General features: G+C 42.1%; 2 protein-coding genes across 2 annotated transcripts in view; one reads left to right on the top strand and one right to left on the bottom strand.

Moving 5' to 3' along the window:
• The first annotated feature begins 5220 nt into the window (after window positions 1-5220).
• Window positions 5221-8897, top strand: LOC145416462 (A-type potassium channel modulatory protein KCNIP1-like). The gene is made up of 5 exons (XM_080285419.1): window positions 5221-5428; window positions 6546-6737; window positions 7253-7326; window positions 7741-7953; window positions 8664-8897. Exons 1-5 carry the CDS (start codon window positions 5221-5223, stop codon window positions 8895-8897), a joined length of 921 nt encoding a protein of 306 aa, XP_080141545.1.
• Window positions 8898-9247: 350 nt separating this feature from the next.
• Window positions 9248-26169, bottom strand: part of LOC145416463 (organic cation transporter protein-like) — a 50116-nt gene continuing 33194 nt past the window's right edge. The window contains exon 13 of the mRNA XM_080285420.1: window positions 9248-9369. Within this exon, the coding sequence (XP_080141546.1) occupies window positions 9248-9369 (122 nt within the window). The remainder of the gene's footprint in view (window positions 9370-26169) is intronic.

Here is a 26169-nt window from a genome sequence, read left to right on the forward strand (position 1 = left end):
TTGACAACTAAAACAAACATTTCCTGTATGTTGGTTAATTTGTCAGTATGAGGTGAATGCTTAAAGAACGAAGCAATCGAATCTTTTCATTCATTTTGAGACGTAATAAGAAAATACATTCCCTTTCGTTCATCGAGCATGCAGAGAGAAGCAAATGTATAAACAAGGAAGGCAAAAACGAGGAAACGTTTCACTTGCACTGGGTTCATTTGTCAGTGTGTGGTGATGCCTAAAGAACGAAGAATTTTAGAGGTAATAAAATAAAATCCATTCTCTTTCGTTAATCTAGCAGAGGGAGAAAAGCCAATGGAGAGCAAAAACAAAGAAGATTTCTGTTCCGTTTGCTTCATTTGTCAGTGTGTGTTGATGCCTAAAGGACGAAGAATTTTAGACTTAAAAAAATAATTCCCTTTCATTCATCTAGCATGCAGAGAGAAGCAAATACAAAAACATGGAAAGCAAAACAAGGAAATATTTCTCTTGTTTTTGGTTGGTCAGTGAGTAGTGAATGCTTAATGAACGAAGAATTTGTAACGCAATAAAAAAAAGTCCATTCCCATTCGCTCATCTATCATGCAGAGAGAAGCCAATACGGGAACAAGGAAAGCAAAAAACAAGGAAGCATTTCTCTTGTTTTTGGTTAGTGTGTAGTGAATGTTTAATAAAGTATTTGTAACGTAATTTAAAAAAATCCTTTCCCTTTCGCTCATCTATCATGCATAGAGAAGCAAATACGGGAACAAGGAAAGCAAAAAACAAGGAAGCATTTCTCTTGTTTTTGGTTAGTCAGTGTGTAATGAATGCTTAATGAAGGAAGTATTTGTAACGTAATTTAGAAAAATCCTTTCCCTTTCGCTCATCTATCATGCAGAGAGAAGCCAATACAGGAACAAGGAAAGCAAAAAACAAGGAAGCATTTCTCTTGTTTTTGGTTAGTCAGTGTGTAGCGAATGCTTAATGAATGAAGAATTTGTAACGCAATAAAAAAAAAAATCCATTCCCTTTCGCTCATCTATCATGCAGAGAGAAGCCAATACGGGAACAAGGAAAGCAAAAAACAAGGAAGCATTTCTCTTGTTTTTGGTTAGTGTGTAGTGAATGTTTAATGAAGGAAGTATTTGTAACGTAATTTAAAAAAATCCTTTCCCTTTCGCTCATCTATCATGCAGAGAGAAGCAAACACAGGAACAAGGAAAGCAAAACAAGGAAGCATTTCTCTTGTTTTTGGTTAGTGTGTAGTGAATGTTTAATGAAGGAAGTATTTGTAACGTAATTTAAAAAAATCCTTTCCCTTTCGCTCATCTATCATGCAGAGAGAAGCCAATACAGGAACAAGGAAAGCAAAAAACAAGGAAGCATTTCTCTTGTTTTTGGTTAGTGTGTAGTGAATGTTTAATGAAGGAAGTATTTGTAACGCAATTAAAAAAAAATCCTTTCCCTTTCGCTCATCTATCATGCAGAGAGAAGCAAACACAGGAACAAGGAAAGCAAAACAAGGAAGCATTTCTCTTGTTTTTGGTTAGTCAGTGTGTAGCGAATGCTTAATGAATGAAGAATTTGTAACGTAACTTAAAAAAAAATCCATTCCCTTTCGCTCATCTAGCACGCAGAGAGAAGCAAACACAGGAACAAGGAAAGCAAAACAGGGAAACATTTCTCTTGCACCGGGTTCATTTGTCCTGATGTGTGAATGCTTACAGTGTCAACAGCAGTCTCTCGTCCATTACATTTGGCTATTGTCCATGCTCCCTGCCTCATTTACGACATAATGAATCGTATTGACTCTGTTCGGCTGGAGTTACTTTGATGGAGGAGGGGAAGGGAGAGGTGAGGGAAGAGCGGTGGAGGAAAGCAGAGGATAGGTCAAGGGAAGGAGGGGAAAATGATGATGATGAGGATGAGGATGAGGAGGAGGAGGAGGAGAGGAGAAGAGAAGAGACAAGAGATATCTGAAAAATGAGGGAGAGGGCGATAGAGATGATGAAATGGAGGAAAGAATGATGATGATGATGAGGAGGAGGAGGAGAAGGAGGAGGAGAGGAACGGAGAGGAGAGGAGAGGAAAGGAGAAGAGACGAGAGGAGAGTGTAAGACGAGGGAGATGGCGACGGAGATGATGAAAAGGAGGAAAGAAAGTAGATGAAGATGATGATGATGATGATGATGATGATGATGATGAGGAGGAGGAGGAGGAGGAGAGGAGAGGAGAGGAGAGGAGAGGAGAAGAGAGGAGAGGAGAGGAGAGAAGACGCCACCAACACCTTAAGCACATTGATGTCTATCTTCAGCTTATTCTTGCTACTTTCAGACGGTTTCATTCAGCTTAGAAAACGTTTATTCCATTGAAGGGGTTAATGAAGGCTATATCTAACCCCTCCAGCTTGAAAAATCCCTCCAGAGCATAAGAAAACCGTCTGGAGGCAGCGGGGAAATAAGATAAAGTACGTTCAGTGTCAGAAACAAATAGGAAAAAAAAAGGTTACTTATGATCGCTTCTCTGATGGTATTCAAGCTTCTAAATTGCCTCATTAAACAGCATGACGTTAAAAAATCATCTACTTCTTAATCATAACTATATCCAAAGCATCTTACCTACAAATCCTTCCTCTAGCTTCCTTTTTTCCATCCAAACCTCAATGTTCATGCACATTAAGTCGTCTTTCAACACAGATATCTTGCCAATAAACTTTTCTTCCAGTCTTCCCACAGCGCCATTAATTCAACCTCACCGCGTCTCCAGTACAGGTGTGTAAAGGTGCAGACGCCTCATTAATCACGTGCAGGTACAGGTGAGCGCTGGCGGGAATCAGTTTACCTGTTTCTACGCGCCCACCCTTACGCTGGAAAGATTGGAGTGCAGGAACGGGGAGGGAGGAAGGGATGGGGCGTAAAGATGTATTTGTGTTACACGGTGGAGTGGTTTGGGAAGAGAGAGAGAGAGAGAGAGAGAGAGAGAGAGAGAGAGAGAGAGAGTAGGAGGTTTGACGTATTATTTATGCTCCTTTCTCTCTCTCTCTCTCTCTCTTTTAACTATGAGAGCCTATACTACTGAAAGGGTTAATGGAGACATCTAACCCCTCCAGTCAAAAAAAAAAAAAAAAATCCCCTAAGCTGAATAAAATCGTCTATGACCAGCAAGAACAATAAAATCACGGAAAGGTAAAATCACGGGCAGGTATGGTGTCACTTTTAAGACGAAGAGATATGAAACTCGCACACACTATCTGGAAAACTTGCTAGGGTTACGAAGCGCGCATCACTAGGTTTCAAAAGTTATCGTTCAATCTCGTGTTATTTATCGTAATGACGCGGTGCCGAGAGTCAATTTGTGTTTTTTTACGCATCCAATCTTTTGCGTAAAATATGAGGCCATCTGCTCTGAGGGGAGGAGGGTTGTATTTATGTTATACGCTGAGGTGGCTAGGCTGATAATATTGTGGAACCAGTGGCGGGCGAGAGATTGAGGAGGAGAGTGTAGGAGAGTATATAAGAGTGCAGAGCGTAGGAGGGTGGATGAGAATGGACCTATTGAAGAATGATGAGAGTGTAGTAGAGTTTATGAGAGTAGGAGTGTGTATGAATGTAATAAAAGTGTATGAGACTGCAGAAGAGTTTAGGAGAGTGTATGAGGGTGAACAGATTGAAGAATGATGAGAGTGTGGGAGAGTTTATCAGGTTAAGAGAGTATATGAGTGTAAGAAAGTGTATGAGATTGCAGAAGAGTTTGGGAGAGTGTATGAGAATGAACTGATTGAAGAATGATGAGAGTGTTGTAGAGTTTATGAGTGTATGAAGTGAATAGGAGTGGACTAATTGGACGACGAAGAGGTGGAAGTAAAAGAAGAGGGTGGAGAAGTATATAAGCTGGAATCAGAGGCTACAAATTTATAGATGCTAGGAAAACACATACTTTTATCCATTTTCTTCAGATTTAAGCTTCACGTTTTAAATACAAGCACCCATGGACATCACAAATATCTCTTCAACTGAGGAAAACACCTGTCCATTCTCTGTGACGCTTTTTCTTGTATTTCTTCCCCATTTCTTTAACATGGGTCTTTCCTAACTTGAATTCAGTAATTTGGTGATGTCCTGTGTAAATGAAAAGTGCATCGTGGTAAAGAGTTAAAGGGTAAGCTCATTTAAGTCAGAGAGAGAAGTTCTTGTTGCATATATTGCTGGATGGATGTCGTGGCCTCTCTTTCTGTGTGTGTGTGTGTGTGTGTGTGTGTGTGTGTGTGTGTGTGTGTTTATTACATTCCTGCCTCCATATACTCATGCCCATCATAGTTCTGTACCTGAGAAATCAAACAATTCTTTCTTTTCTTTTCAGATGGAAGACGAGCAGTAAATACAAGAGCCTCGGTTGCTGAATGAAGTCCCCGAAATAAACAGATAGACAGACAGACTGATAGATAAATGAATAAAGAAATAATTAGCCACATTCAGACTCAAAATGAATCTATAATTTGTGAATCCAACAAGAAGATGGAAAAGTACTTGGATCCTGAAAAGCAAAATTGTACTAGAAGACATATATCAAATTACACTATTGTGATTGTCATATATTCCTGGGATTACTGAAGGGAGAGAGGGAGAGGGGAGAGGAGAAGGAGAGAGGGAGAAGTGGAACGGGGTAAGAGGTGAGAAGTGAAGGACAGGAGAAGTACTGTATGTGACGTGTGTAGACGAGAGACAAGTGAGGAAGAAAGACAGTGAAGTACAGGGTAATTGACGAAGAAGTGTGAAAGACAGAGAAGTGGAAAGACAACGTGAAAAGAAGTGTGGGAATATAAGAAGCCTCCAACACCCACACCCACAGACACCCACGAAAAGTACAAATAAAAAAAAAACACTCTACACCCCAACAAACACTCCCACAAAGACCCACACCCATATAAACCCCACTGCCATACAAACTAGCTTCACACACACACACACACACACACACACACACACACACACACACACACACACACACACAAACCACCCTCACACAACCCACACCAACACATTCTCTAAAACCACACAACCACTGACTCACTCCTTCCCACAACCACAACCTCACCCTCTCAAGCCGCCATAACTCACACACATACCCCCGTCAAGAACCCACACCCACACACTTCCAAAATCATCCCTACACAGCCCTCCCTCCCACAAATCACCCCCCTCAACTCACCCTTCCCACTCACCCCCAGTCCACCACCACTCCGTCAAAATGTATGGCATGGTAGGGGGCGGTGGCAGTGCCTCGAGTGGCAGTGGTAACAAAACGGGTTCTCGTCGCACCACACAATATCGTTCCACAGCATCGGCCTCCAGTGGTGGTCATGCAAGCGGGGGGACCGGACGTGCCCCCCGATCTCTCTACAGACGGCTATTAACCTTCATCAAACAGGCTTGGACTGGGGTGAAATTTGGATCGGGTACGTACAGTGTGGCTGACTTTTTTCTTAGTGATTATAATTGGTGTGTATGTATGTGTGTGTGTGTGTGTGTGTGTGTGTGTGTGTGTGTGTGTGTGTGTGTGTATCTCTATCTAAGGAAGAGACAAAATTCCTCAGTATCTACATTATCAAAAAGAAAAAAGTTTGAGGTAGCCAGATGTCAGGTTGTGGCGAGCGACCAGAAAATAAAATCCACAATTCAAGACCCAAACAATAGGCTCTTTTGTCTGACCCTGGTTCACCTCTCACTCACTGGGCCAAAAGGATGAAAAAAAAAGAAAGAAAAAGAAAGAAAAAAGAAGGGGGGGGAGAGGGAGTAAAATCTAGGCTAACAAGGGAGGGGAAAAAAGGAAAATTACATTAACTTTAAATGGGAAAAAAAAGCAATAGAGAAAGAAAGGAAATAATTATTCGTCATTAAAGATTATAAATGAGACAAAAAAAATTATGTTGCTTATTGAATAGCTTATAAAAAAATCCAGGTCAGGTATAATACAGGCGAGAGAGAGAGAGAGAGAGAGAGAGAGAGAGAGAGAGAGAGAGAGAGAGAGAGAGAGAGAGAGAGAGAGAGATTTGGGTCAGTTTTCAAAGGTGAGTATATATGAAAAAAATAAAGATTAAATTTCGAATCAAGATAAATAACATTAAGAAAGAGAAATCACACACCGTACAATTTAGGGACCTGCATATAACACTGACTTGTTTGCAGGGTGTATCTATAACTAAATCTATCAGTCAGCCTATCTTGTGATCACCACTTTCCCCACTGCAACCGGATTTCATGACCTTTTCTTTCTCCTATTTATTTATCGCTCCTACAATCACTGCCTCTTCTCTCCCACCTCTCTCTCTCTCTCTCTCTCTCTCTCTCTCTCTCAAATCTCTACCCCTCCATCCTACTCTCTTTATAACTCTCAAATCTCCTTCCATCTATCACACTACCTATTTATCAATCCGCCTCCCTTCCTATCAGTCTGGCTATTAGTCATTCACCCTCCCTTTCTCTCAGCTGGCAATCTATCCATCAATCAACCATCCTTGCTTTCAGTCTACCTACCTATCTAACTATCTAACCTCCCAAATCTCTCCCCCGCAGACTCAGAACTGGAAATCCTAGAACAAGAACCCAGATACAGGCCAGAAGACATCAATGCCCTCTGCCGCACCACACACTTCACCAGGGCGGAACTACAGCGTCTCTACAGGAGCTTCAAAGATCGATGTCCCACTGGAATGGTCAAGGAGGAGGCCTTTAAGGAACTATACTTTCAGATGTTCCCGAAAGGAGGTGAGTTGGAGGGTGGATGGATGAATGGATGGATGGATGGATGGATGGATGGATGGATGTTTGGTAGGAGGGAGGGAGGGTGGATGGATGGTTGGCTTGGATGGAAGGATGAGTGGATGAATGGTTGAAGATGGATGGATGGATGGATGTACAGCCTGTAGGTGGGTAAGTAAATGGGTGCACTGAGATGGATAGATACAGACAGGTAGATAAATATATGGATGGAGATAATGGCTGAATGGATAGATGGAAGTAGGCACGTAGATGGGAATAGAGGGATGAACAGATATATAGGATGGTAGATTAAGTGGATGTAATGCCTGTGTACTGTGTGGTTTTGTAAACACTGCCAGTTAAGTGTGTAATATTCCCTCCAAACACACTCTCTCTCTCTCTCTCTCTCTCCACACATACAGAAAACAAGAGCAAACGAAAACCTAACTCCCCTATGTACAATACTAATACTGCATAGTGTACTACCCATGTACTAACAGTGTGCCTCCGTACACACACAGCCAGCTCCAGCAAGTACCCCCATTACGTGTTCAATAACCTGGACAAGGAAAATACCGGAGTAATTAACTTTGAGGTGAGTGATAGTTATGTACTCAAGGGATATTGGGTTTGGGTGATGATGATGATGATGATGATGGGAAAGAGGAGGAATAAGAAGAAGACGAAGAAGAGGAGGAGGAGGAGGAAGGCGATGATTATATTACTAAAACTATAGTTGGGTTACTACCACTTGACAGAATCTACAACTTCTTATCAACTGCTGGACTGTTAAAGAAGAGAGATATATGTGGCTATCTATCAAAGAGTATTAAAGAAATTACGTATGGATATAATATTGTCTCATTATGCCCTTATATAATAGGTGATTAGCTAAAGGGGGAGGGAAATCTCTTAGGTATGATCAGAGACTGGAAATATGGATAGTAGTGACACGAGCAACTGTGATGGTAATAATAGTAATACATACATAATCACTTTCTATTTTCAGGACATGATCAAGCTACTATCCCGTCTGTCCCGTGGCTCCCTAGATGACAGACTCAAATGGATCTTCTCATTGTATGATCTGAATGGGGACGGGTGTATTACCAGGCAGGAGATGACGGACGTGGTGCAGGCAGTGTATGACCTGATGGGTAAACACACAGACACGCCAGTAGACGAGACGACAGTGGGGCAGAAAGTAGAGGCGCTTTTTACGGTAAGGGTCTGTCTACCATGCGGAGATGTACATAAACACAACACAGATACAAGCACAAACACCAACACAAACACAAGCAGAAACACAAACATACAGACACACCCGTAGACGAGACGACAGTGGGGCAGAAAGTAGAGGCGCTTTTTACGGTAAGGGACTGTCTACCTTGCGGAGATGTACATAAACACAACACAGACACAAGCACAAACACGAATAAACACAAACACAAAGATACCCCAGTAAAACGATGACACTGGGGCAGAAGGGGAGACGCTGTTCACGGTAAGGCAGAGTCTATCTTCAGTAAAAATAAATATAAATTAGGTCTACTCCAGTGTATTTACAAGTTATCTGTTTACGGTAGCATTCTGTTTACATCAAAAGCGATATAGGGACCTGGATTGCAAAGTCTCGGTTGTGTGTCTAGGGGAATGACTGGGTGATTTCCTTGCCATATAATAAGGGTGACTCATTCCCTCATCCCTCCCCCCACAGATCCAAAATAGCGATGGTGATGATGATGATGATGATGATGATGAAGATGATATAATAACCAGCTCACTTAACCTCCCTTCTAAACAGACACTGGATGAAAATGACAGCAATGAAAACCCTGAATAACTTTTAAGCGTCCGACTCTGAGCATAGGCTAGATGACCCCTTCCCTGAGGCCTAGCACTTTACTAACCCTCCTCCTCTCTCCCCGACAGACGCTGGATCTCAACAAGGACGGCGTAATCACCTTAGACGAATTTACGGAGGCGTGTGGGCGGGACAGCACGATCGCCTACAACATCGATGCTATGTTGCAGTGTGACGTCCATGTTTTAAACTCTGGGCGCACACCACAACCCACCCCAACCCCCACCCCTACCCCCACTGCCGCACCCCCACCCCCTCCCCCTCCACACACCCCCGATATCCCCCTCTCCCCGGCCACCTGACACCCACCCCCACCCCACACGCTTCCACTACAAGAAGATTCGATGTTGTAGTATGGGATGATGATCTCGTGAACAGGCCATCAGTATTCCATGTCCAGAGCTACATGCATCAGGAACAATACTGAACTACTGCATCTCGTGAACGGCCTCGAAGCAACGCGTGTTCAGAGCTGGATCCATTACTAAGGATAACTAGATCTCGGGAAAGGGTGCTCTGTAACTCGTGTTCAGAGCTGTATGCCTGGAGTTCCGGATCACAGGAAAGGGCTATGGTGATGGCCAGAGATGGATGTTATTTTGAACATTTTCAAAACAGGACTACAGGCAATCTCTGTTCAGAACTGCGTGCATTAGGAACACTTTTTTTGAACAACTGCATCTTTGGAACGAGCTCTGAGTAGGCTAAGCTCAGAGTTCAATGCATCAGGAACAATAGTGAACTTCTGGGTCTCGTGAACGGGCTCGGGGTAAGCTGTGTTCAGAGTTGGATACATTGGGATGAATAATGTATCAGGAGAAAGGGCTCTCGTAATTTTAGACACGATGATATTTCGAATGACATAGGCAAAGGGCTCCCTGTACCTTGTGTTCAGAACTGAATGGGTGAAGACGAACCTGTAGACCTCGTGAACAGGCTCTGACACCTTTGTTCAGAGTTGGATGTATTAGGAATGAACTACTGATCTCGTGAACGGGCTCTCCTGATGTCGAGAGCAGCATGCACAAAGAAAACTGTGGAATTATGATCTCGTAAAAGGGCTGTCAATCACCCTGTGTTCAAAGACATATTACGAACCATTGTGAAGCATCTCAGTCTTGTGAACAGGCCTTGGTGGTGGTCAGAAGTTGAACTAGATGCATTAGAAACAACTGCAGACCTTCGTGAACAGGCTCTCCGTAACCCATGTTCAGAGTTGTATGTATTAGAAACAATATTACTGAATCTCGTAAACGGGCTACGGTTCAGAGAGGGTGGAGGGATGATTTTTGTCGATTTTTACGAAAGATCCATCGCAATGAGGATGTAAAAATTAAACTGTTCTTACGGGAGTTCTTTGCCACACTTAAATAACGTCATATAGATATTACGAATAACATACGACGTCGTTGTCCAGAAAGGGCTAACGACAACACGAAAAAAAAAAAAAAAAAAAAAAAAATATATATATATATATATATATATATATATATATATATATATATATATATATAACGACACCACACACGCAAGGCTACGAAAGACATAACCACAGGAGCCGGTCAAACTCCTGTGTCATGGCCATATGCAGCCTCAGCATCCTCGTCAGTGTAAGATATATAGAGGTCGTGGTCTTGTGAGGCTTAGGAGGCGCCCTGACACTTCTTCCCTCATCAGCTGCTACGCGTTTGCAAATACCTATCAAGTCAAGAGAAGGTTTAGGAGTAATGTGCATAATAAATCAATGAGGATTCGACTAGAGTAGGTGGATACAGAGAAGGAGATGGAAGAGGTAGAAAAAGAAGAGGAGGAGGAGACAGAAGAGGAAGAGGAGGAGGAGACAGAAGAGGAAGAGGAAGAGGAGGAGTGGCCAGGGAGACTCATGGCTAAGCTCACAAGAACATGGCCTCACAAACGCACGTACATGCATAGATTTTTTCAAGGTCACGTCATATCGTAAGCTTAGTTTATATATCTGTATATCTTCTCTTAATTATGGTGTTACTCAAGCGTTTTATAATATACATACATATATCCAGGTATTCTCATCCGGTACAGTTGCAGTCAATAGTCTTTTTACACGCCTAAGCTTCCGAAATAACGAAACGAAACTACAATCCTTTCAACAAGCTTCAAAATCACTGGCCGACATAACTTTTACGTACCCGCGGTTTCGAACTAATGAACTAAGGCTAGAACATAATCCTTTCGAAGTTACTTGAATGTTAAAGGGTAATTTAGCAGATTTCAATATGTTCTGGTATAGTTTCGAAGCTCTAGCCACAAATTTACAACTCTACCAATCGGCTTCAACAGTACCTCTGACACAGTATCGAAACTCCGAACTCACTGAAGCGAAGTTACAACCCACTTAGCAGTACTGAAGCTCCTAACTAATTAAGCGAGATAGTATCCCTTCCAACCCACCTGAATAATACTAATACTAATTAATCTAGCAACATCCCATCAGGCTCGGACACAGTTTCAAAGCTTCGAACCCAATGAAGTTAAATTCCACCCCTTCCAACCAGCTTGAGCATTAGCAAGAATTCATTTGGTCCCGGCACAATTTCTAAGTTCAAAATTAATGAAGCAAGCTCAGGGCTAAAACACTTCCACTAGCTTCAGTGTATCTGTTTCATTTAGCAGCTTATCATCAACTTCAAACACCATTTCGATGCCCCGGACCAATGAAGCGAGACTGCAACCCTTCGAACACACTATAATATTACCAGTTAATTGAGCATGATCTCATTTCATCATCGAGGTAAAGTAGGTGAATTATTGATTGTAACTGTACCTTCCACTATGATTATATATATATTTTTTTTATTCTATGCTTGCTACCACTAGGAGAATTTGTTCATCTCAGCTGGGGAGAGTTCTCATGGTTCACCCCATCAATGTGTTCTACCTTATTCTTGCTACCACCAGACGATTTTCTTCAGCTCAGGCGAGAACTAGAAGGGTTACACATGGTCCTCATTCACCCCTTCACTACTAGGCTGGTCTCCTAAGCCGAAGAAAATCGCGTGGCATCAGTAAGAATGAAATATAAAACTAATCGGAGCGAAGAGCTTAATAAAAATCTTCATGAGAGACTTCCCTACCTTGAAAAAAAAAAAATTCTCCTTGTGGCAGCTGAAGAAAAAAAAAAAGCTTCACTATCGTCGTTAATAAAAGCTAAAAATCAAAGCTATTTTGTACAGTCAGATTCATAGGCTATTTTTTTGTAGGCTAGAACAATGACGAAAAGTAAATCATTACCTGGGATAAAGGTAACAGGTGGTTAAGAAGAGAAAGAAATCGAAGCCACATTTCCTGATGATGTCATGAAGGAATATGGTCTCTCACATCTATAATATTTCTATCTATCTATCTAGCTTTCAATCTATCTACCTACCTGCATATTTCTATCTATCTATCTATCTTTCAGTCTATCAATCTATCTACCTATCTGTATCTTTCTTTCTATTTCTCTAACACAATTCCACAGCATCAGTTACCTTTACCCCTCGTCAATGGTACATCTATAAATAAATATAAATATACATAACTTTGTGAGAATATAAAATAGATCTATTTTTACTAGTAGAGATTTTATCATCAAAGTAAACTAGATGGAATAATACCCACCTGATACTTTTACCTGGATTCCCTTTTAATTAAGCTCCCTGACACCTTTTCCTAAGTGATTTATTTTCCCTATTACTTCTTACTGTCCTATTCCGTGCTACATAAATCCCTCCACTATCCCCAATGTGCAAAAGGGTATTACCCAACAGTATCCCTAAAATAAATCGCTAGGAAAGAGGTGTTAGGGAGCTTCCTCATCTGACGAGAATATCAACCTAAGATCCATATTCTCATCGGTTAAGGAAGCTCCCTAACACCTCTTCATTAGCGATTTATTTCTAGATATGGCCTGGTAATACACTTTTGTACGTTACTGATGCAGAGTATGGCGATATTGGTAGGATTTATATAACACATAAGAGCACAGTTAATAAAATAAATCGATTAGGAAAAGGTGTTAGGGAGCTTCCTTTCCCGAATCTGGGGCTATGTGTTAAACCCCTTCGTCACGAGGGAGTATATATTAAAAACCCACAAAACCAACTATGCATTTTTTTCCTCTGTTTTATTCCTGCTACCTCCAGACGATTTTCCTCAGCTCAGGGGAGACTTTTCACACTAGAGGGGTTGGATAAAGCCTTCGACAACCCCCCTCCATCGTCAGACAGTCTCCCAAAACTTAAATAAATCGTCTGGTTAAAGAATAAAATGAAAAACTATAGGATTGAAGGATTTATAGAAGGTGGTCATGAATTGTGACCCCCTAGAAACAGCCGGTGGTCATTTGTGTCTTGCGGGGACGGCTCAGGCTGCTGGTGTGGGCGTGGGTGTGACAGTGAGAGTAGGGAATGAATAAATGATGTGGGATAGACGATAACACGTTGCAGTCTGCTGGTGTGGGCGTGGGTGTGACAGTGGGGGTAGGAAATGAATAAATGATGCAGGATAGACGATGATAACGGCTCAGTCTGCTGGAGTGGGCGTGGGTGTGACAGTGAGAGAAGGGATTGAAAAAATGATGCAGGATACACGATGATAACACGGCTCAGTCTGCTGGAGTGGGCGTGGGTGTGACAGTGAGAGTAGGAAATGAATAAATGATGCAGGATAGACGATGATAACGGCTAAGTCTGCTAGAGTGGGCGTCGGTGTGACAGTGAGAGTAGGAAATGAATAAATGATGCAGGATAGACGATGATAACGGCTCAGTCTGCTGGAGTGGGCGTGGGTGTGACAGTGGGGGTAGGAAACAATTAAATGATGCATGGTAGACAACAGGTAATACTGACAGAGCTGTTCCCTCAAAATAAAACACTCGGGCTGCGCAATTCTTGAACCTCCCCTGAAAATCAAAATGGTGTCCTCGAACTGAAAGGGCATGCTGCATTCTGTCACATACATCATACACACACCTGTTTCATAGGTCTTGTTGTTGCTTGAAGCCTGTTTCACTATCCCTTCTAAATAAAATGTTGCAGTAAGATGTGTGTTTTAGTTTCATCCCGTCTCTTACGTGGGAGTGATGATGATGATGATGATGATGATGATGATGATGATGACTTGTACCTCATCCTTTCTCTTAGGTGGGATATGGGGTTGAGATGATGATGATGATGATGATGATGATGATGATGATGATGATGATGATGATGATATGATGATGATGAAGAGAAGAACAATGAAAAAAAGCCACTATGATAACAAACACCTACTGAAAAAGATAAAAAATATATATATACACACGAGAATACGAAGAATCTACTAAACAAAACAAATCGCCAAGGAACAGGAGTCACGAAATCAACAACACACGAATCCACAGCTTTTCGTAACTCCACACATCACTCCACATCACTCCCCTCCCCTCCACTTTCCACCTGGCCAATCTTCCACATACCTAACTTTCTCGCTTTCTCCCCTAAAGGCATCCTTGTTCAGTATTCCACTACGATTATTCTTACACACACACACACACACACACACACACACACACACACACACACACACACACACACACACACACACACACACATTACATATACATACACACTCGCCCCCTCCTCTCTCTCTCTCTCTCTCTCTTACACACACACACACACACACACACACACACACACACACACACACACACACACACACACACACACACACACACACATTACATATACAGTCTCTCTCTCTCTCTCTCTCTCTCTCTCTCTCTCTCTCTCTCTCTCTCTCTCTCTCTCTCTCTCTCTCTCTCTCTCTCTCTCTCTTCCACACCTTCTTTAACCTCTCCCCTCTATGCATACACTCAACACTTTTAACATCCTACCCTCTCTCTCCCATGCATATCAAACACCCTACCTATCTACCTTCAATACCTACCTACCTACCTACCTACCAGCTTATCTACCAGCCTCTTCATCTACTCTTCAGGGTCCTATAGAAATCTACCATAAGCACTGATGGTTCGTTCCTCTCTTTTTTTTTAACCATTTCCAAAATTTTCAGCTCTACCTCAGGCATATTCTGTAATTTTCCTTAAACTTATAAAAGGACGTAAAAATAGATGTTTTGGTGTTCATATTGCTAAGTATTTTTATGAGTTTCAATATACCCGTGCTTAAAAGGGTGAAAAATATATTCTTTTTTAACAGACACTGGGCAACTTGAGAGAGAGAGAGAGAGAGAGAGGGGGGGGGGAACACCTGCACAAGACAATCTATACTCTTTTTACTTCAACTTGGCCTAAAAATACCACCACAACACCTCAACTGGTGACCTGTAACCATAGATAAACACTAGAATTTGGTGCTAGTCACGAAGAAGTGCTAGGGAGAGGGTGCAGAGCCATAGCATTGTCTACGTGAAACAAGCAACAGAAGGACGAAAATCATGGCCAAGTGCACCTCTGTTTTACCTCTATGGGATACGTAATTTTTTTTTGTTCAGCTTTCTCAGTACAGTAACTTTTGGGGATAGCCTGTTCTTTTTGCCATCAGACGGTTTTTCTTCAGGTTAAGAGGGGTTCAGAGGGGTTAGGGGGTTGATGGAGGCTGTACCTAACCCCTCCAGTTCCAAGAGTCTTTCCCAAGCTTATAAAAATCGTCAAAAGCGAGCAAGAATGTAATCAAAGGAGGTCATAGTATTCAGGAAGTTTAAAGTAACTCCGCATATGTATGATATGAAAAACAGATAAAAAGATAGACAGATAGACAGACAGATAAACAGACAGATATATAGATAGATAGATAAATAAAAAGATGAGGTATTCTTGCGTCTCGACTCTTCCTCTTCAGAACGAAAAAAAATCCTCACGTGTCTCTTCTCACCTCTTCTCTCTCCCTCCCTTCCTCCCCAACCTGCTCCCCCTCTCATCTCTCTCCAACTCTCCCCCTCTCCTCCTCGCCCCCAACTCTCTCTCCCCAAGTCAAGAGCACTCTGATGTCAACTGAACGTGCAAGATTTAAAAAAAAATGCAAGTCTACCGCACTGCAGAAATATATTACTGCGATCATCATCATCATCATCATCATCATCATCATCATCAGCCAGGATTATCATGTCTTGGGGTGGGGTGGGGTGGGTAGGGAAGGGAAGGGAAGGGAAGGGAAGGACAGGGCAGGGCAGGGCAGGGTAAGGCAGGACAGGGTAGGGTTGAGTTGGGCAGGGTACGGTAAAACTGGATAGGTTTGGGTTTAGTTAGGTAGGGTTGGGTAGGGTAAGGTAGGACAGGGTAGGGTTGAATTGCGCAGGGCACGGTGAGGTAGGGTAAGATAGGGTATGGTAAAGCAGGGTAAGGCAGTAGGGTAGGGTAGGGTGAGGTGCTGTTTGCTGTATATTGAACCTGTTTGGGGGAATGGAAGGAAGGGGAGGGGGAAGGGAGTGAATTTGAAAACAGCTACAGGCTTTTGAACTGGGAACATTTTCAATTAAGACAGAGCAAATATTGACCTATTGGAGGGACAGGATATACCAAAGAAGAGTAAATAAAACCTAACGAAATAAAGATATAACAGTAACTCGTAACTATCATCATCATCATCATCATCATCATCCAAACTCTTCTTCACAGCTAAAGATTGAGTGAGGTAGGATTCAAAAAACAAGATAAGAATGAGGAAGAAGTGAGTGAGTATTCAAGCCGACACATACACATTTAATCACCGAAGTAAGTGATAATAAAATTCCTCCTCCTCATCAATCATCATCATCATCATCATCATCAATCATCATCATCATCATCATCATCGTCGTCGTCGTCGTCATCATCATCATCATCATCATCATCATCATCATCATCATCATCATCATCATCATCAGAATAAAAATGAGGAACTATCAGCATCATGTCTTGTGAAATGGGCCACATAATCATCCACACACCATTTAATTCACTCAGACTAAGTGTTTAAGGGAATGGTGACCAGCCTCACTCGCCCATGAACTGCATTATGTGAGCAATAAATTCTAACCACCTTCATAATGTTAGCCCTCACGCACATCTTCTGGCTGGAGCGTCTTATTCCACTACACCACCAGGCATCATTTAGTTATGGTTACTATGGTTACTACCCAACGTACCATTATGCATCATTTGGTTATATGGTTACCACCCAACGTAGTGCGCGGTAAATGATTTCTGGGTTACGGGACACCATTTGGCTTGTCAATCAGAGTTAACGTAGAGCTACATCAAGTGAATGGATGTCAGGCACAAGGATGAAATAAAAAGGCGTCGTAGGGGTGAAAGGGTTAAGTCAACGGTGAAAGATGCAGGCCGGTTGCGTGTTTGCATTTGCTCAGGTGCACAAAAACGTAGTATTGGTTTAGCCCACGCATACCCAAACCTCAAACCGGGCCCACTGCAAGCCAAAGAATATTCCACGCATTCAGAGTGGTCGGAAGAATATCATAAATCCACCTCAAGTTCTCTCTCAAAGGAGGTAGTCTCATCCTGGCTCCTATGACCCACTCTCAGCTAAATAAAATCCTCAAATAGCTATCAAACTACACTTATCCCATGAAAAGCATTAACCATCATTTCACCCGCGGGAGACGAAGCTACTGTACATTTTCGATTTAGTCTCCCTGCCCCCTTAATTTCTCTTTTCGTTTTCTTTTGGTTCTCATTTTTATTTTTCTGTTTTTATTCTCTCTTCTTCCCAATGACCTTTAAATTCAGATTTAAATAGGCCTTTCATACTGGCAGAATTTAATGGAGATAATTTGTAATCCGTAATGAAAAGTTATATTAGATCGTCTGGTAGAAGCAAGGTAGGACACACACACACACACACACACACACACACACACACACACACACACACACACACACACACACCACCTTCATGCCTTCCCTTCAATGACCGTGAGTATGGATCTGGGAAATTTATTTTTTCCTCATACTTGGTGGACAGAACGAATCTCACACTCACACACACACACACACACACACACACACACACACACACACACACACACACACACACACACACACACACACACACACACACACACACACACACACAATAAAAAACGTAGCTACACTTGCTCTCAGAGAAGCCAAGATGTCCTTAAGATGCTCAAGAAAATATGGTGAATTTGTCGTAAAAACGTTTATAATTTCACTAAATATACAGAACCTTGGAAGCCTCACACACACACACACACACACACACACACACACACACACACACACACACACACACACACACACAATCACCGCAACGAAGCTGAATTATATACCAACGATCTGTCAACAATTTTTAAAAATCACTAAAACAGAAATGGAGTGAAACTGGAACAAACACAAGCATACAAACACAGGAGAGAGAGAGAGAGAGAGAGAGAGAGAGAGAGAGAGAGAGAGGGGCACTTACCTTAGCACTATCGCTGAGGTGAACCAAACACAATGCTTCCTTGAGCTTGTTATGTACACTTAAATCCACCACTTATAATTCCATCAGAACTTTTACACTTATCTCACACTTTCAAAACTCGAGCTGTAGTTGTGCATAAAATTATTTAACAGTTTCATCGTTGATTGTATCGCAACCAAACAATTTTCTTGAGTGTAAGGTTAAATCAAGACTGTTTTGGTTTATTTTTGTCATTCGTAGTCTCCAAACACTTTTTTTCTTGGTCTTAACTCGTGCATAAAATTGTTTGTTTTAATAAGTTTCTCGTCATTTCTTACGTTACCTGTTTGTGTGTAATTTTACGTCATTCGCAGTTGGTGTGTGTGTGTATGTTTGTGTGTGTGCGTTTTGAGTTATTTGTGCATTTTTTTCCAAAGTTTCTCGTCTTCTTTTCAACTGGCAAACACTTCACAGGCAACCTCTCTTTGGACTTAAGTTGCGTTGTGGCTAAGTTTGCATGTTAGTTCATCTTCACTCACAGATGACCGACAGACACGCGAAGTTTTCGTTTCTCAATCACTCTAGTAACGCAAAGATAATAAGTGTGGCGGAGTAGCAGCAGCACTCTTCACTTTACAACCTCTATAGTAAAGCAAAGGTAATCAATGTGGCAGAGTAACAACAACAATTTTCACTTTACAACCTCTATAGTAACGCAAAGGTAATCAATGTGGCAGAGTAACAACAACAATTTTCACTTTACAACCTCTATAGTAACGCAAAGGTAATCAATGTGGCAGAGTAACAACAATTTTCACTTTACAACCTCTATAGTAACGCAAAGGTAATCAGTGTGGCAGAGTAACAACAATTTTCACTTTACAACCTCTATAACGCAAGGGTAATCAATGTGGCAGAGTAACGATCGACAGTAACGAGGACAAGATGAGTACCGCAGCAAAATGGAAAACGGTGAACAGATGTGATGAACAGCAAGGATAAAGCACACTCCCACTCACTCCACTGATGCACAGACACGCAAGGTATGATGAAATATTGAGCTTGAACAAAGAAAAGAAAAATAACTCACTTCAGATTCTCACTTATATCACTAACGCTGAAACACGTAAAGTAAAGCTAAGTAGTGAGTGAAGACAAGTCTCTCACTTCCAAAATCCGGCAAAATAATGAACGCAAGTAACAAGCATTAACAGGCAGAGTTATCTCGCTTCTGCCAAGTGTCTCTCTACTCTCAAACACACGCTATGTAACGAGACACTAGAACAAGAACAAAATCCAGGTTCAGTCTTTAACTTACAGATTGACAAGAACAGTTATTAAGAACAGAGCGGCACACGAAAGCATCCAGCCTTCTCAACAGACACACATAAACTGGATGCTTTGTCCTCCTGCTGCTTGAGCCAGGTGAACACACGGGGTATCCAGATGCCAACTAGGGATTTCAACAGTGCATCATCTACCTATCTAGTTTTTGCTCTCGCGGATCTACTTTTAACCCTCTCATCGTCATCATTATTAACATCATCATCACCGTATTCTCACTGATTTACGTGGAGTCTGTAAGGTCTGTATAATATTGAAAAGAACACAAATAAAATCGGGCAACTCCTCAGTGTCCAAACGCCGCCATTCACGCATCATTCAAGTCTTCAAAATATTGCTTTCTCCTGATTTACCAAGTCCTGACAGTGTCCAAAGAGCACTGAAGATTGTCAAATGGTGTTCTTAGTACCACAGTTAAGCTTGAGTACATAATTAACGAAAATAAATGACATAAATGACTCACGAGAAGAGAGTGAGAGAGGTCTATAGTTGCCAGATGGTGCTATATTTCCCTTCTAAGATTTAGATACATTAAGCTTTCTCCCTGATTATAAATATATTCATGAAGATATTGAAGATACTGAGAAATATGCATTGTAATTAGTTAGGTAAGATTCTTTAATTACTTAGAGATGATTATTATGTAAGTCGTAACATGTGGGCTGTAGGTGGCAGGATGAGGAGATGGTGGGGAGATTGGGGGACTGACTGGGGGATGGGGGAGAATACTAAGAAAACGATTACAAAAGGGTTGAAACTAATAAGAGAGAGAGAGAGAGAGAGAGAGAGAGAGAGAGAGAGAGAGAGGGAGTCAGTAGAGAGTAGAGAGAGCCTTTGAAGTCTCCATACAGGATGATGGGATGAAATTCTGAACTTCAGTTAGCTTTTAGGATTTACATAAATATCAGAGAGAGAGAGAGAGAGAGAGAGAGAGAGAGAGAGAGAGAGAGGGGGGGGGGAATCTGTGGAAGCAAGGACAGTAGGCGGGAATGAGGTTGACTGTGTGCAGAATGGGCAGTAAAGAGGGGAAGGAGGCAAGAATCTCAGGAATGACGACCAGATTACTCTTTCTCTCCACCTTCAGAGTGAGGAGGAGGAGGAGGAGGAGGAGGAGGGAGAAGGATTAAAATTCTAAGGAGAGAAGGAGGAAAGGACTAGGAAGATGACTAACTCTTAAATCAGCGGCATCTGAGTTATTTCTGTACTGGGTGACATGATTAAAAGTCTATCTATCCGTCTATCTATCTATCTATCTATCGATTTATCTAACTATTTATTGCCAGGCGCCTTAATCCCGTAAGGGGTAGCCACAAACAAATCGTCTCCTTGTCGCCCTGTCCTTCGCCATTCACACCCGTCTCTTCTATATCTCCCCACTCCATCCCTCACTTATCCTTGGTAACCATCTTCTCTCCCCCTCCACCTCACTCTCCTAGTCAGTTTCTCACTCTCCAAGCTCTCCACATGGCTGAACCACCTCAAAGTGTTTCTCTTAACACTTTCAGTCACATCCACATCAACACCACAAGTCTCCCACGCTTCCTCATTCGTCTGTCTCTCCACATAACTCCACATGCTCCTCTTACCTAACTCATTTCTTGTGTGTGTGTGTGTGTGTGTGTGTGTGTGTGTGTGTGTGTGTGTGTGTGTGTGTGTGTGTGTGTGTGTGTGTGTGTGAACAGTATACCCCAAAAAAGTTCTAACCTAATCCAAATTCGACCAGATTTGATGGACGTGTTGAGGGTCATCCAAGCAGGAAATAATTGAGCTTAGAGACGACTAGGTCAAAGGTCAAGGTCACAGGATAAAGGTTGTGGGAGCAGATGTTGAACTCTCTGTGTGCTCCTTCTTGTTCAGGTGTTCAATTTCCTTTCCCATCCCCCTTCCCTTCTCCCCCCTCCCCCTTCCTCCTCTCTCTCTCTCTCTCTCTCTCCATCAAATTACTCCCCCTCCCCCCCTTCAACCCATTTCTTTATTATCTCTCCCCTCCCCCAGAGCCTCACTTAATCTCCCCCTAAATCCCTCCCTCCCTCTCCCCTCTCTCCCTTTCCCTCCCCTCCTCTCCCTCCCTCCCTCCCCCTTTCTCTCTACACTTGCCATTTTTACCATACACACTCTCTTTTCTCTCTTATCCCTCTTTCTCTTTCCCTTTCCCTTCCACAGATCTCTCTCTCTCTCTCTCTCTCTCTCTCTCTCTCTCTCTCCCCATTACCTCACTCTGTTATCATCATCCCTCCTTTCTCCCTTCATTTATAATCTCCCTTTCTCTCCATCCTGTCTTCTCTCTCCCTCCCTTCTCATCCTCTTCCCTCTCCCCTTCTCATGTCCTCTACCTCTCTCCATCTTCTTTAACCCTCATCTCATCTCCCACAAGCCTTCCCTGCTCCTCCCTCCCTCCCTCCCCACTTGTCTTCATCCTCCCTCCCCCCCTCTCTCCTCACCCTCCCATTGTCTTCCTCACTCTTCCTTCCTTCCTCATCTTCCTTTCTCTTCTCCCTTCCTCCTCATCTTTTCACTCATAAACTTCCTCCCCTCCCTCTTCAAACTTTCTTAATTTCTCTCTCTCTCTCTCTCTCTCTCTCTCTCTCTCCTGTCTTCATTCTCTCAACCCATCCTCCTCATCTTCCCTTCATCTCTTTCCCTCCCTCTTCTCCCTTTCTCCTTCTCCCTCTTACCTCATCTAAGCAGCCTCTTCTCAGCTAAATAAAATCGTCCGGATATAGCATGAATAAAAAACAAATAAATAAGTCACTAAATGGAAGGGATTAGGGGAGATTTCTCGAAGTGAAGGGGTCAAATATAGCCCTTATTCTCGTCGGTTGTGGAAGTTCCCTAACACCTTTTCCTAAGCGATTTATTTTGCCTATTACACTTTACTGTCCTCTTCTGTGTTAAATAAATCCTTCCAGTGTGGCCATACTCAACATAAACAACGTACAAAAGGATATTCACCACCCATAAAAAAATAAATCGCTAAGGAAGAGGTGTTAAGGAGCTTCCACGAAAATACGAGACAAATCAATCGCTAAGGAGGAGGTGTTAGGGAGCTTCCACGAAAATACGAGACAAATCAATCGCTAAGGAGAAGGTGTTACGGAGCTTCCACGAAAATACGAGACAAATCAATCGCTAAGGAAGAGGTGTTAGGGGGCTTCCACGAAAATACGAGACAAATCAATCGCTAAGGAAGAGGTGTTAGGGAGCTTCCACGAAAATAAGAGACAAGTCCTCCACCAACCCTGAAATCACGCTCTCGTCCTGAAGGGGTTTCTGATTATGCTCACGCCTTAGACTTTAGCATCTTATGTATTTTTCTTAGCTCACAGATTTCTCCAAGACGCTTTTCTCCCTCTCGGTGATAAGTCTCCTCTCTCTCTCTCTCTCTCTCTCTCTCTCTCTCTCTCTCACACACACACACACACACACACACACACACACACAGACACACACACACACACGCACACGGGCTACGTTAACAAAGATACATTACCATACCTACTACTACTGCTACTTCTCTCTCTCTCTCTCTCTCTCTCTCTCTCACTGGAATAATAATAATAATAATAATAATAATAATAATAATAATAATAATAATAATAAGGATAATAACAATAATAAAAATAATTGTAGCAGAAGTAGTAGTAGTAGTAGCAGTTGTAGTAGTTGTAGTAGTAGTAAAAATAATAATAATAACAATTATAATAATAAAAATAATCCCTACTCTCTCTCTTACAACTCTCTTCTTTTTTTTTCGAATTCTCTCTCTGTTTCATCCCTCAAAATATTCCACTTTTTCCACATTCATTAACGAACTTATATTTTTTGTTCCTTCCTCAAAAACAGCTCCAAAATTATCAGCAAAGTTGGCATTATTGTTTTTTTCTTTCAAACTCACCATTAATTTTTTTCCCTTCTTTTAAAATTGATGAAAGTAGTTGGATTCGACCTCATTCTGACTGGGAAAGGAAAAAACAAAAACAGCATGAACAACAGCAAAAACAACAATTCTACTACTACTACTACTACTTGTACTACTACTACTACTACTACTACTACTACTACTGCTACTGCTACTGCTTCTACTACTACTGCTACTACTACCGGACTCACCTCTTGCTAGGTGACAAGGCTGCTGGGATTATCTTAACACCATACCTGTGAAGAAGCTATCATCATCATCATCATCATCATCATCATTATTATCATCATCATCATCATCATCATCACCACCACCACCACCATCATAATCGTCATCATCATCGCAGTAGAAGAAGAAGAAGTAGGTCATGACAAATCTGTGTGTGTGTGTGTGTGTGTGTGTGTAGAGAGAGAGAGAGAGAGAGAGAGAGAGAGAGAGAGAGAGAGAGAGAGGAGGGGGCCAACCACAAGTTCTCTCCATGAGGAAAGTTGAGACAGGCGTGAATTTATCAGGAAACTTACCATACACTGAGGGACAACTTCATGCCCTGCCCTCCTATGTGCCCTTCCTATGTGTCCTGCATCTCTGACTTAGTGTGTGTGTGTGTGTGTGTGAGAGAGAGAGAGAGAGAGAGGGAGAGAGAAGGAGAGAGCATAGACAGACAGACAGAAAAATAGATTTAAATATATACATAGATATTAATATTGATATATATAAAAGTGGACAGAGGCAGAAAGACAAATAGACAGACAGATAGATAGATAGATGGATAAATAGATAGATAGATAGACAGACAGATAAAATAATAAGACGAGAGAAAAATAACTACAGATAAAAAGATACTTCGGCCTATAAATAGCTATTATAGACAGATACTAAGCAATGGCGAATGATTTCCTCTGATGATTGGAACTATTAGCCTCAGGGAGTGGACCGCCTACCCTACACGGAAATTAGGGACCTTGAAAGAAAAGTAAAAATCAAGGAGAATGTGTGTGTCCAGGATTGGATTCTTTCTTTTTTTTTTTAAAGTTATTCTCATCCTCTGTTTCGACCGTGACTTTGCATACATCACTCTCCCTCTCTCTCTCTCTCTCTCTCCCTCCCTCTCTCTCTCTCTCATCCTGTCCTTCCCTTCATCACCCTACCTCACTCGACCTTATCCCCACCTCACCCTGCCCCATCCTGCCTCACCCCACCTCACTCTGCCTCACCCTACCTTACCCCCCCTCACCCTGCCATACCCTGCCTTACCCCTGCCTCACCCTGCCTCCCACATCAATAAGAGAAATACTCCACCATCAATTGCCAACGTAACCAGGGTGACAGTAATTGGAGTGCCCGGTAATGGTTATGGGTGTGTGTGTGTGTGTGTGTGTGTGTGTGTGTGTGTGTGTGTGTGAGAGAGAGAGAGAGAGAGAGAGAGAGAGCATCACTGTCTGCCTGGCTTTCTGTAGTACTATCATCATTATTAAAATAACTACAATCATCATTACCATTTTTAGAATCATTATCATCATTATCGCCACTACCATCATCGTCATCATCATCATCATCATCATCATTGTGTCTGCCCTAACTCCTACCATCATCATCATCATCATCATCATCATCACCATCATCATCATCATCATCATCATCATCATCACCATCATCATCATCATCATCATCACCATCACCCTCATCACCATCATCATCATCATCATCATCATCACCATCACCATCATCACCATCATTGTGTGTCTTTCCTTAGTCCTACCATCATCACCATCATCATCATCACCATCATCATCATCATCATCATCATCATCATCATCATCACCATCATCATTATTACTATCTTTAAAAACCTGGAGAGCATCATACCATCCTCGTAGTGAACGGGTATAATAGGCTTCATTACCTGGACTTCACCTTAATTGCAAGTAATTAGTGGGTGGATGAAATTTCCCTGCCTCATCAACACACCTGGCTCCTATGATCCACTCTCACCTGTCTTCTCGTGTGGTTCGGAAGCTTACAAACACCTTTTCCTTACCGATTTATTCCTGATTTTGCTCCGTTACTGTATTCTTGTGTAATATGCAATCCATGTCGATATTAAAAAGATATAAGAAGCAAAATAGAGGATGTTAATGGATAGTTTGGAAAATAAATCGCTAAGGAGGAGATGTTAGGAAGCCCAATTAAATGACGAGAAAAGAGTCATGAGTGTTGAAGCCCTTATTTAATGACTTTTTTTTTCTATATATATTGCTGCTATATCCAAACGATTGTGGCTCTCTCTCTCTCTCTCTCTCTCTCTCTCTCTTTCTCTTGAATTTAAAATATCTCTAGAGTCTGTCTGGACCGAAAATGAAACTCGAGTCCCTCTACTTGCACGTCGGATGAGCTAACCAATACACCACCTGCTACCCCTCCCCCCCCTGAGTGCATAATGACTACACGTACCGGCCCAGTCTCGGGAAAGGGTCAACTGTGTTCAGAAGTGGCAGAGCGGAAGGACACGAAGCAAGAGACTGTGTGGATGAGTTGTGTGTGTGTGTGTGTGTGTGTGTGTGTGTGTGTGTGTGTGTGTGAGAGAGAGAGAGAGAGAGAGAGAGAGAGAGAGAGAGAGAGAGAGAGAGAGAGAGAGAGAGAGAGAGAGAGAGAGAGAGAGAGAGAGATGACCTGAGTAGCGAAGGTGATAATGGTCTCAGGTAATTGAAAACTGCTCAAGAATAACAAATACACCTGAAGCCAATTAAGGTGTGGCATGACTAAGTGGCCAATTAGGCAGAGATGGCCAGGTAGATCCGTCTGGCCAGGTGTTCGGAGGAATGGTTAGAAAAAGGGGTGTTGAAGAGTCGAGAAAACAATTACCCTTATTTCCCCTTTTGTCTGAAGATAATT

This window comes from Coenobita brevimanus, chromosome 106 (assembly GCF_032717465.1).
Source record: "Coenobita brevimanus isolate Jiangsu-jjx chromosome 106, ASM3271746v2, whole genome shotgun sequence".
Classification (NCBI taxonomy): Eukaryota; Metazoa; Arthropoda; class Malacostraca; order Decapoda; family Coenobitidae; genus Coenobita; species Coenobita brevimanus.

Excerpts from the sequence above, each read along its gene's own strand:
- LOC145416462 (XM_080285419.1), top strand. The coding sequence starts at position 5,221 with ATGTATGGCATGGTAGGGGGCGGTGGCAGTGCCTCGAGTGGCAGTGGT. Across the intron at positions 7,327-7,740 it reads CCGGAGTAATTAACTTTGAG|GACATGATCAAGCTACTATC; the intron begins GTGAGTGATAGT and ends TTCTATTTTCAG. Across the intron at positions 7,954-8,663 it reads AAGTAGAGGCGCTTTTTACG|ACGCTGGATCTCAACAAGGA; the intron begins GTAAGGGTCTGT and ends TCTCCCCGACAG.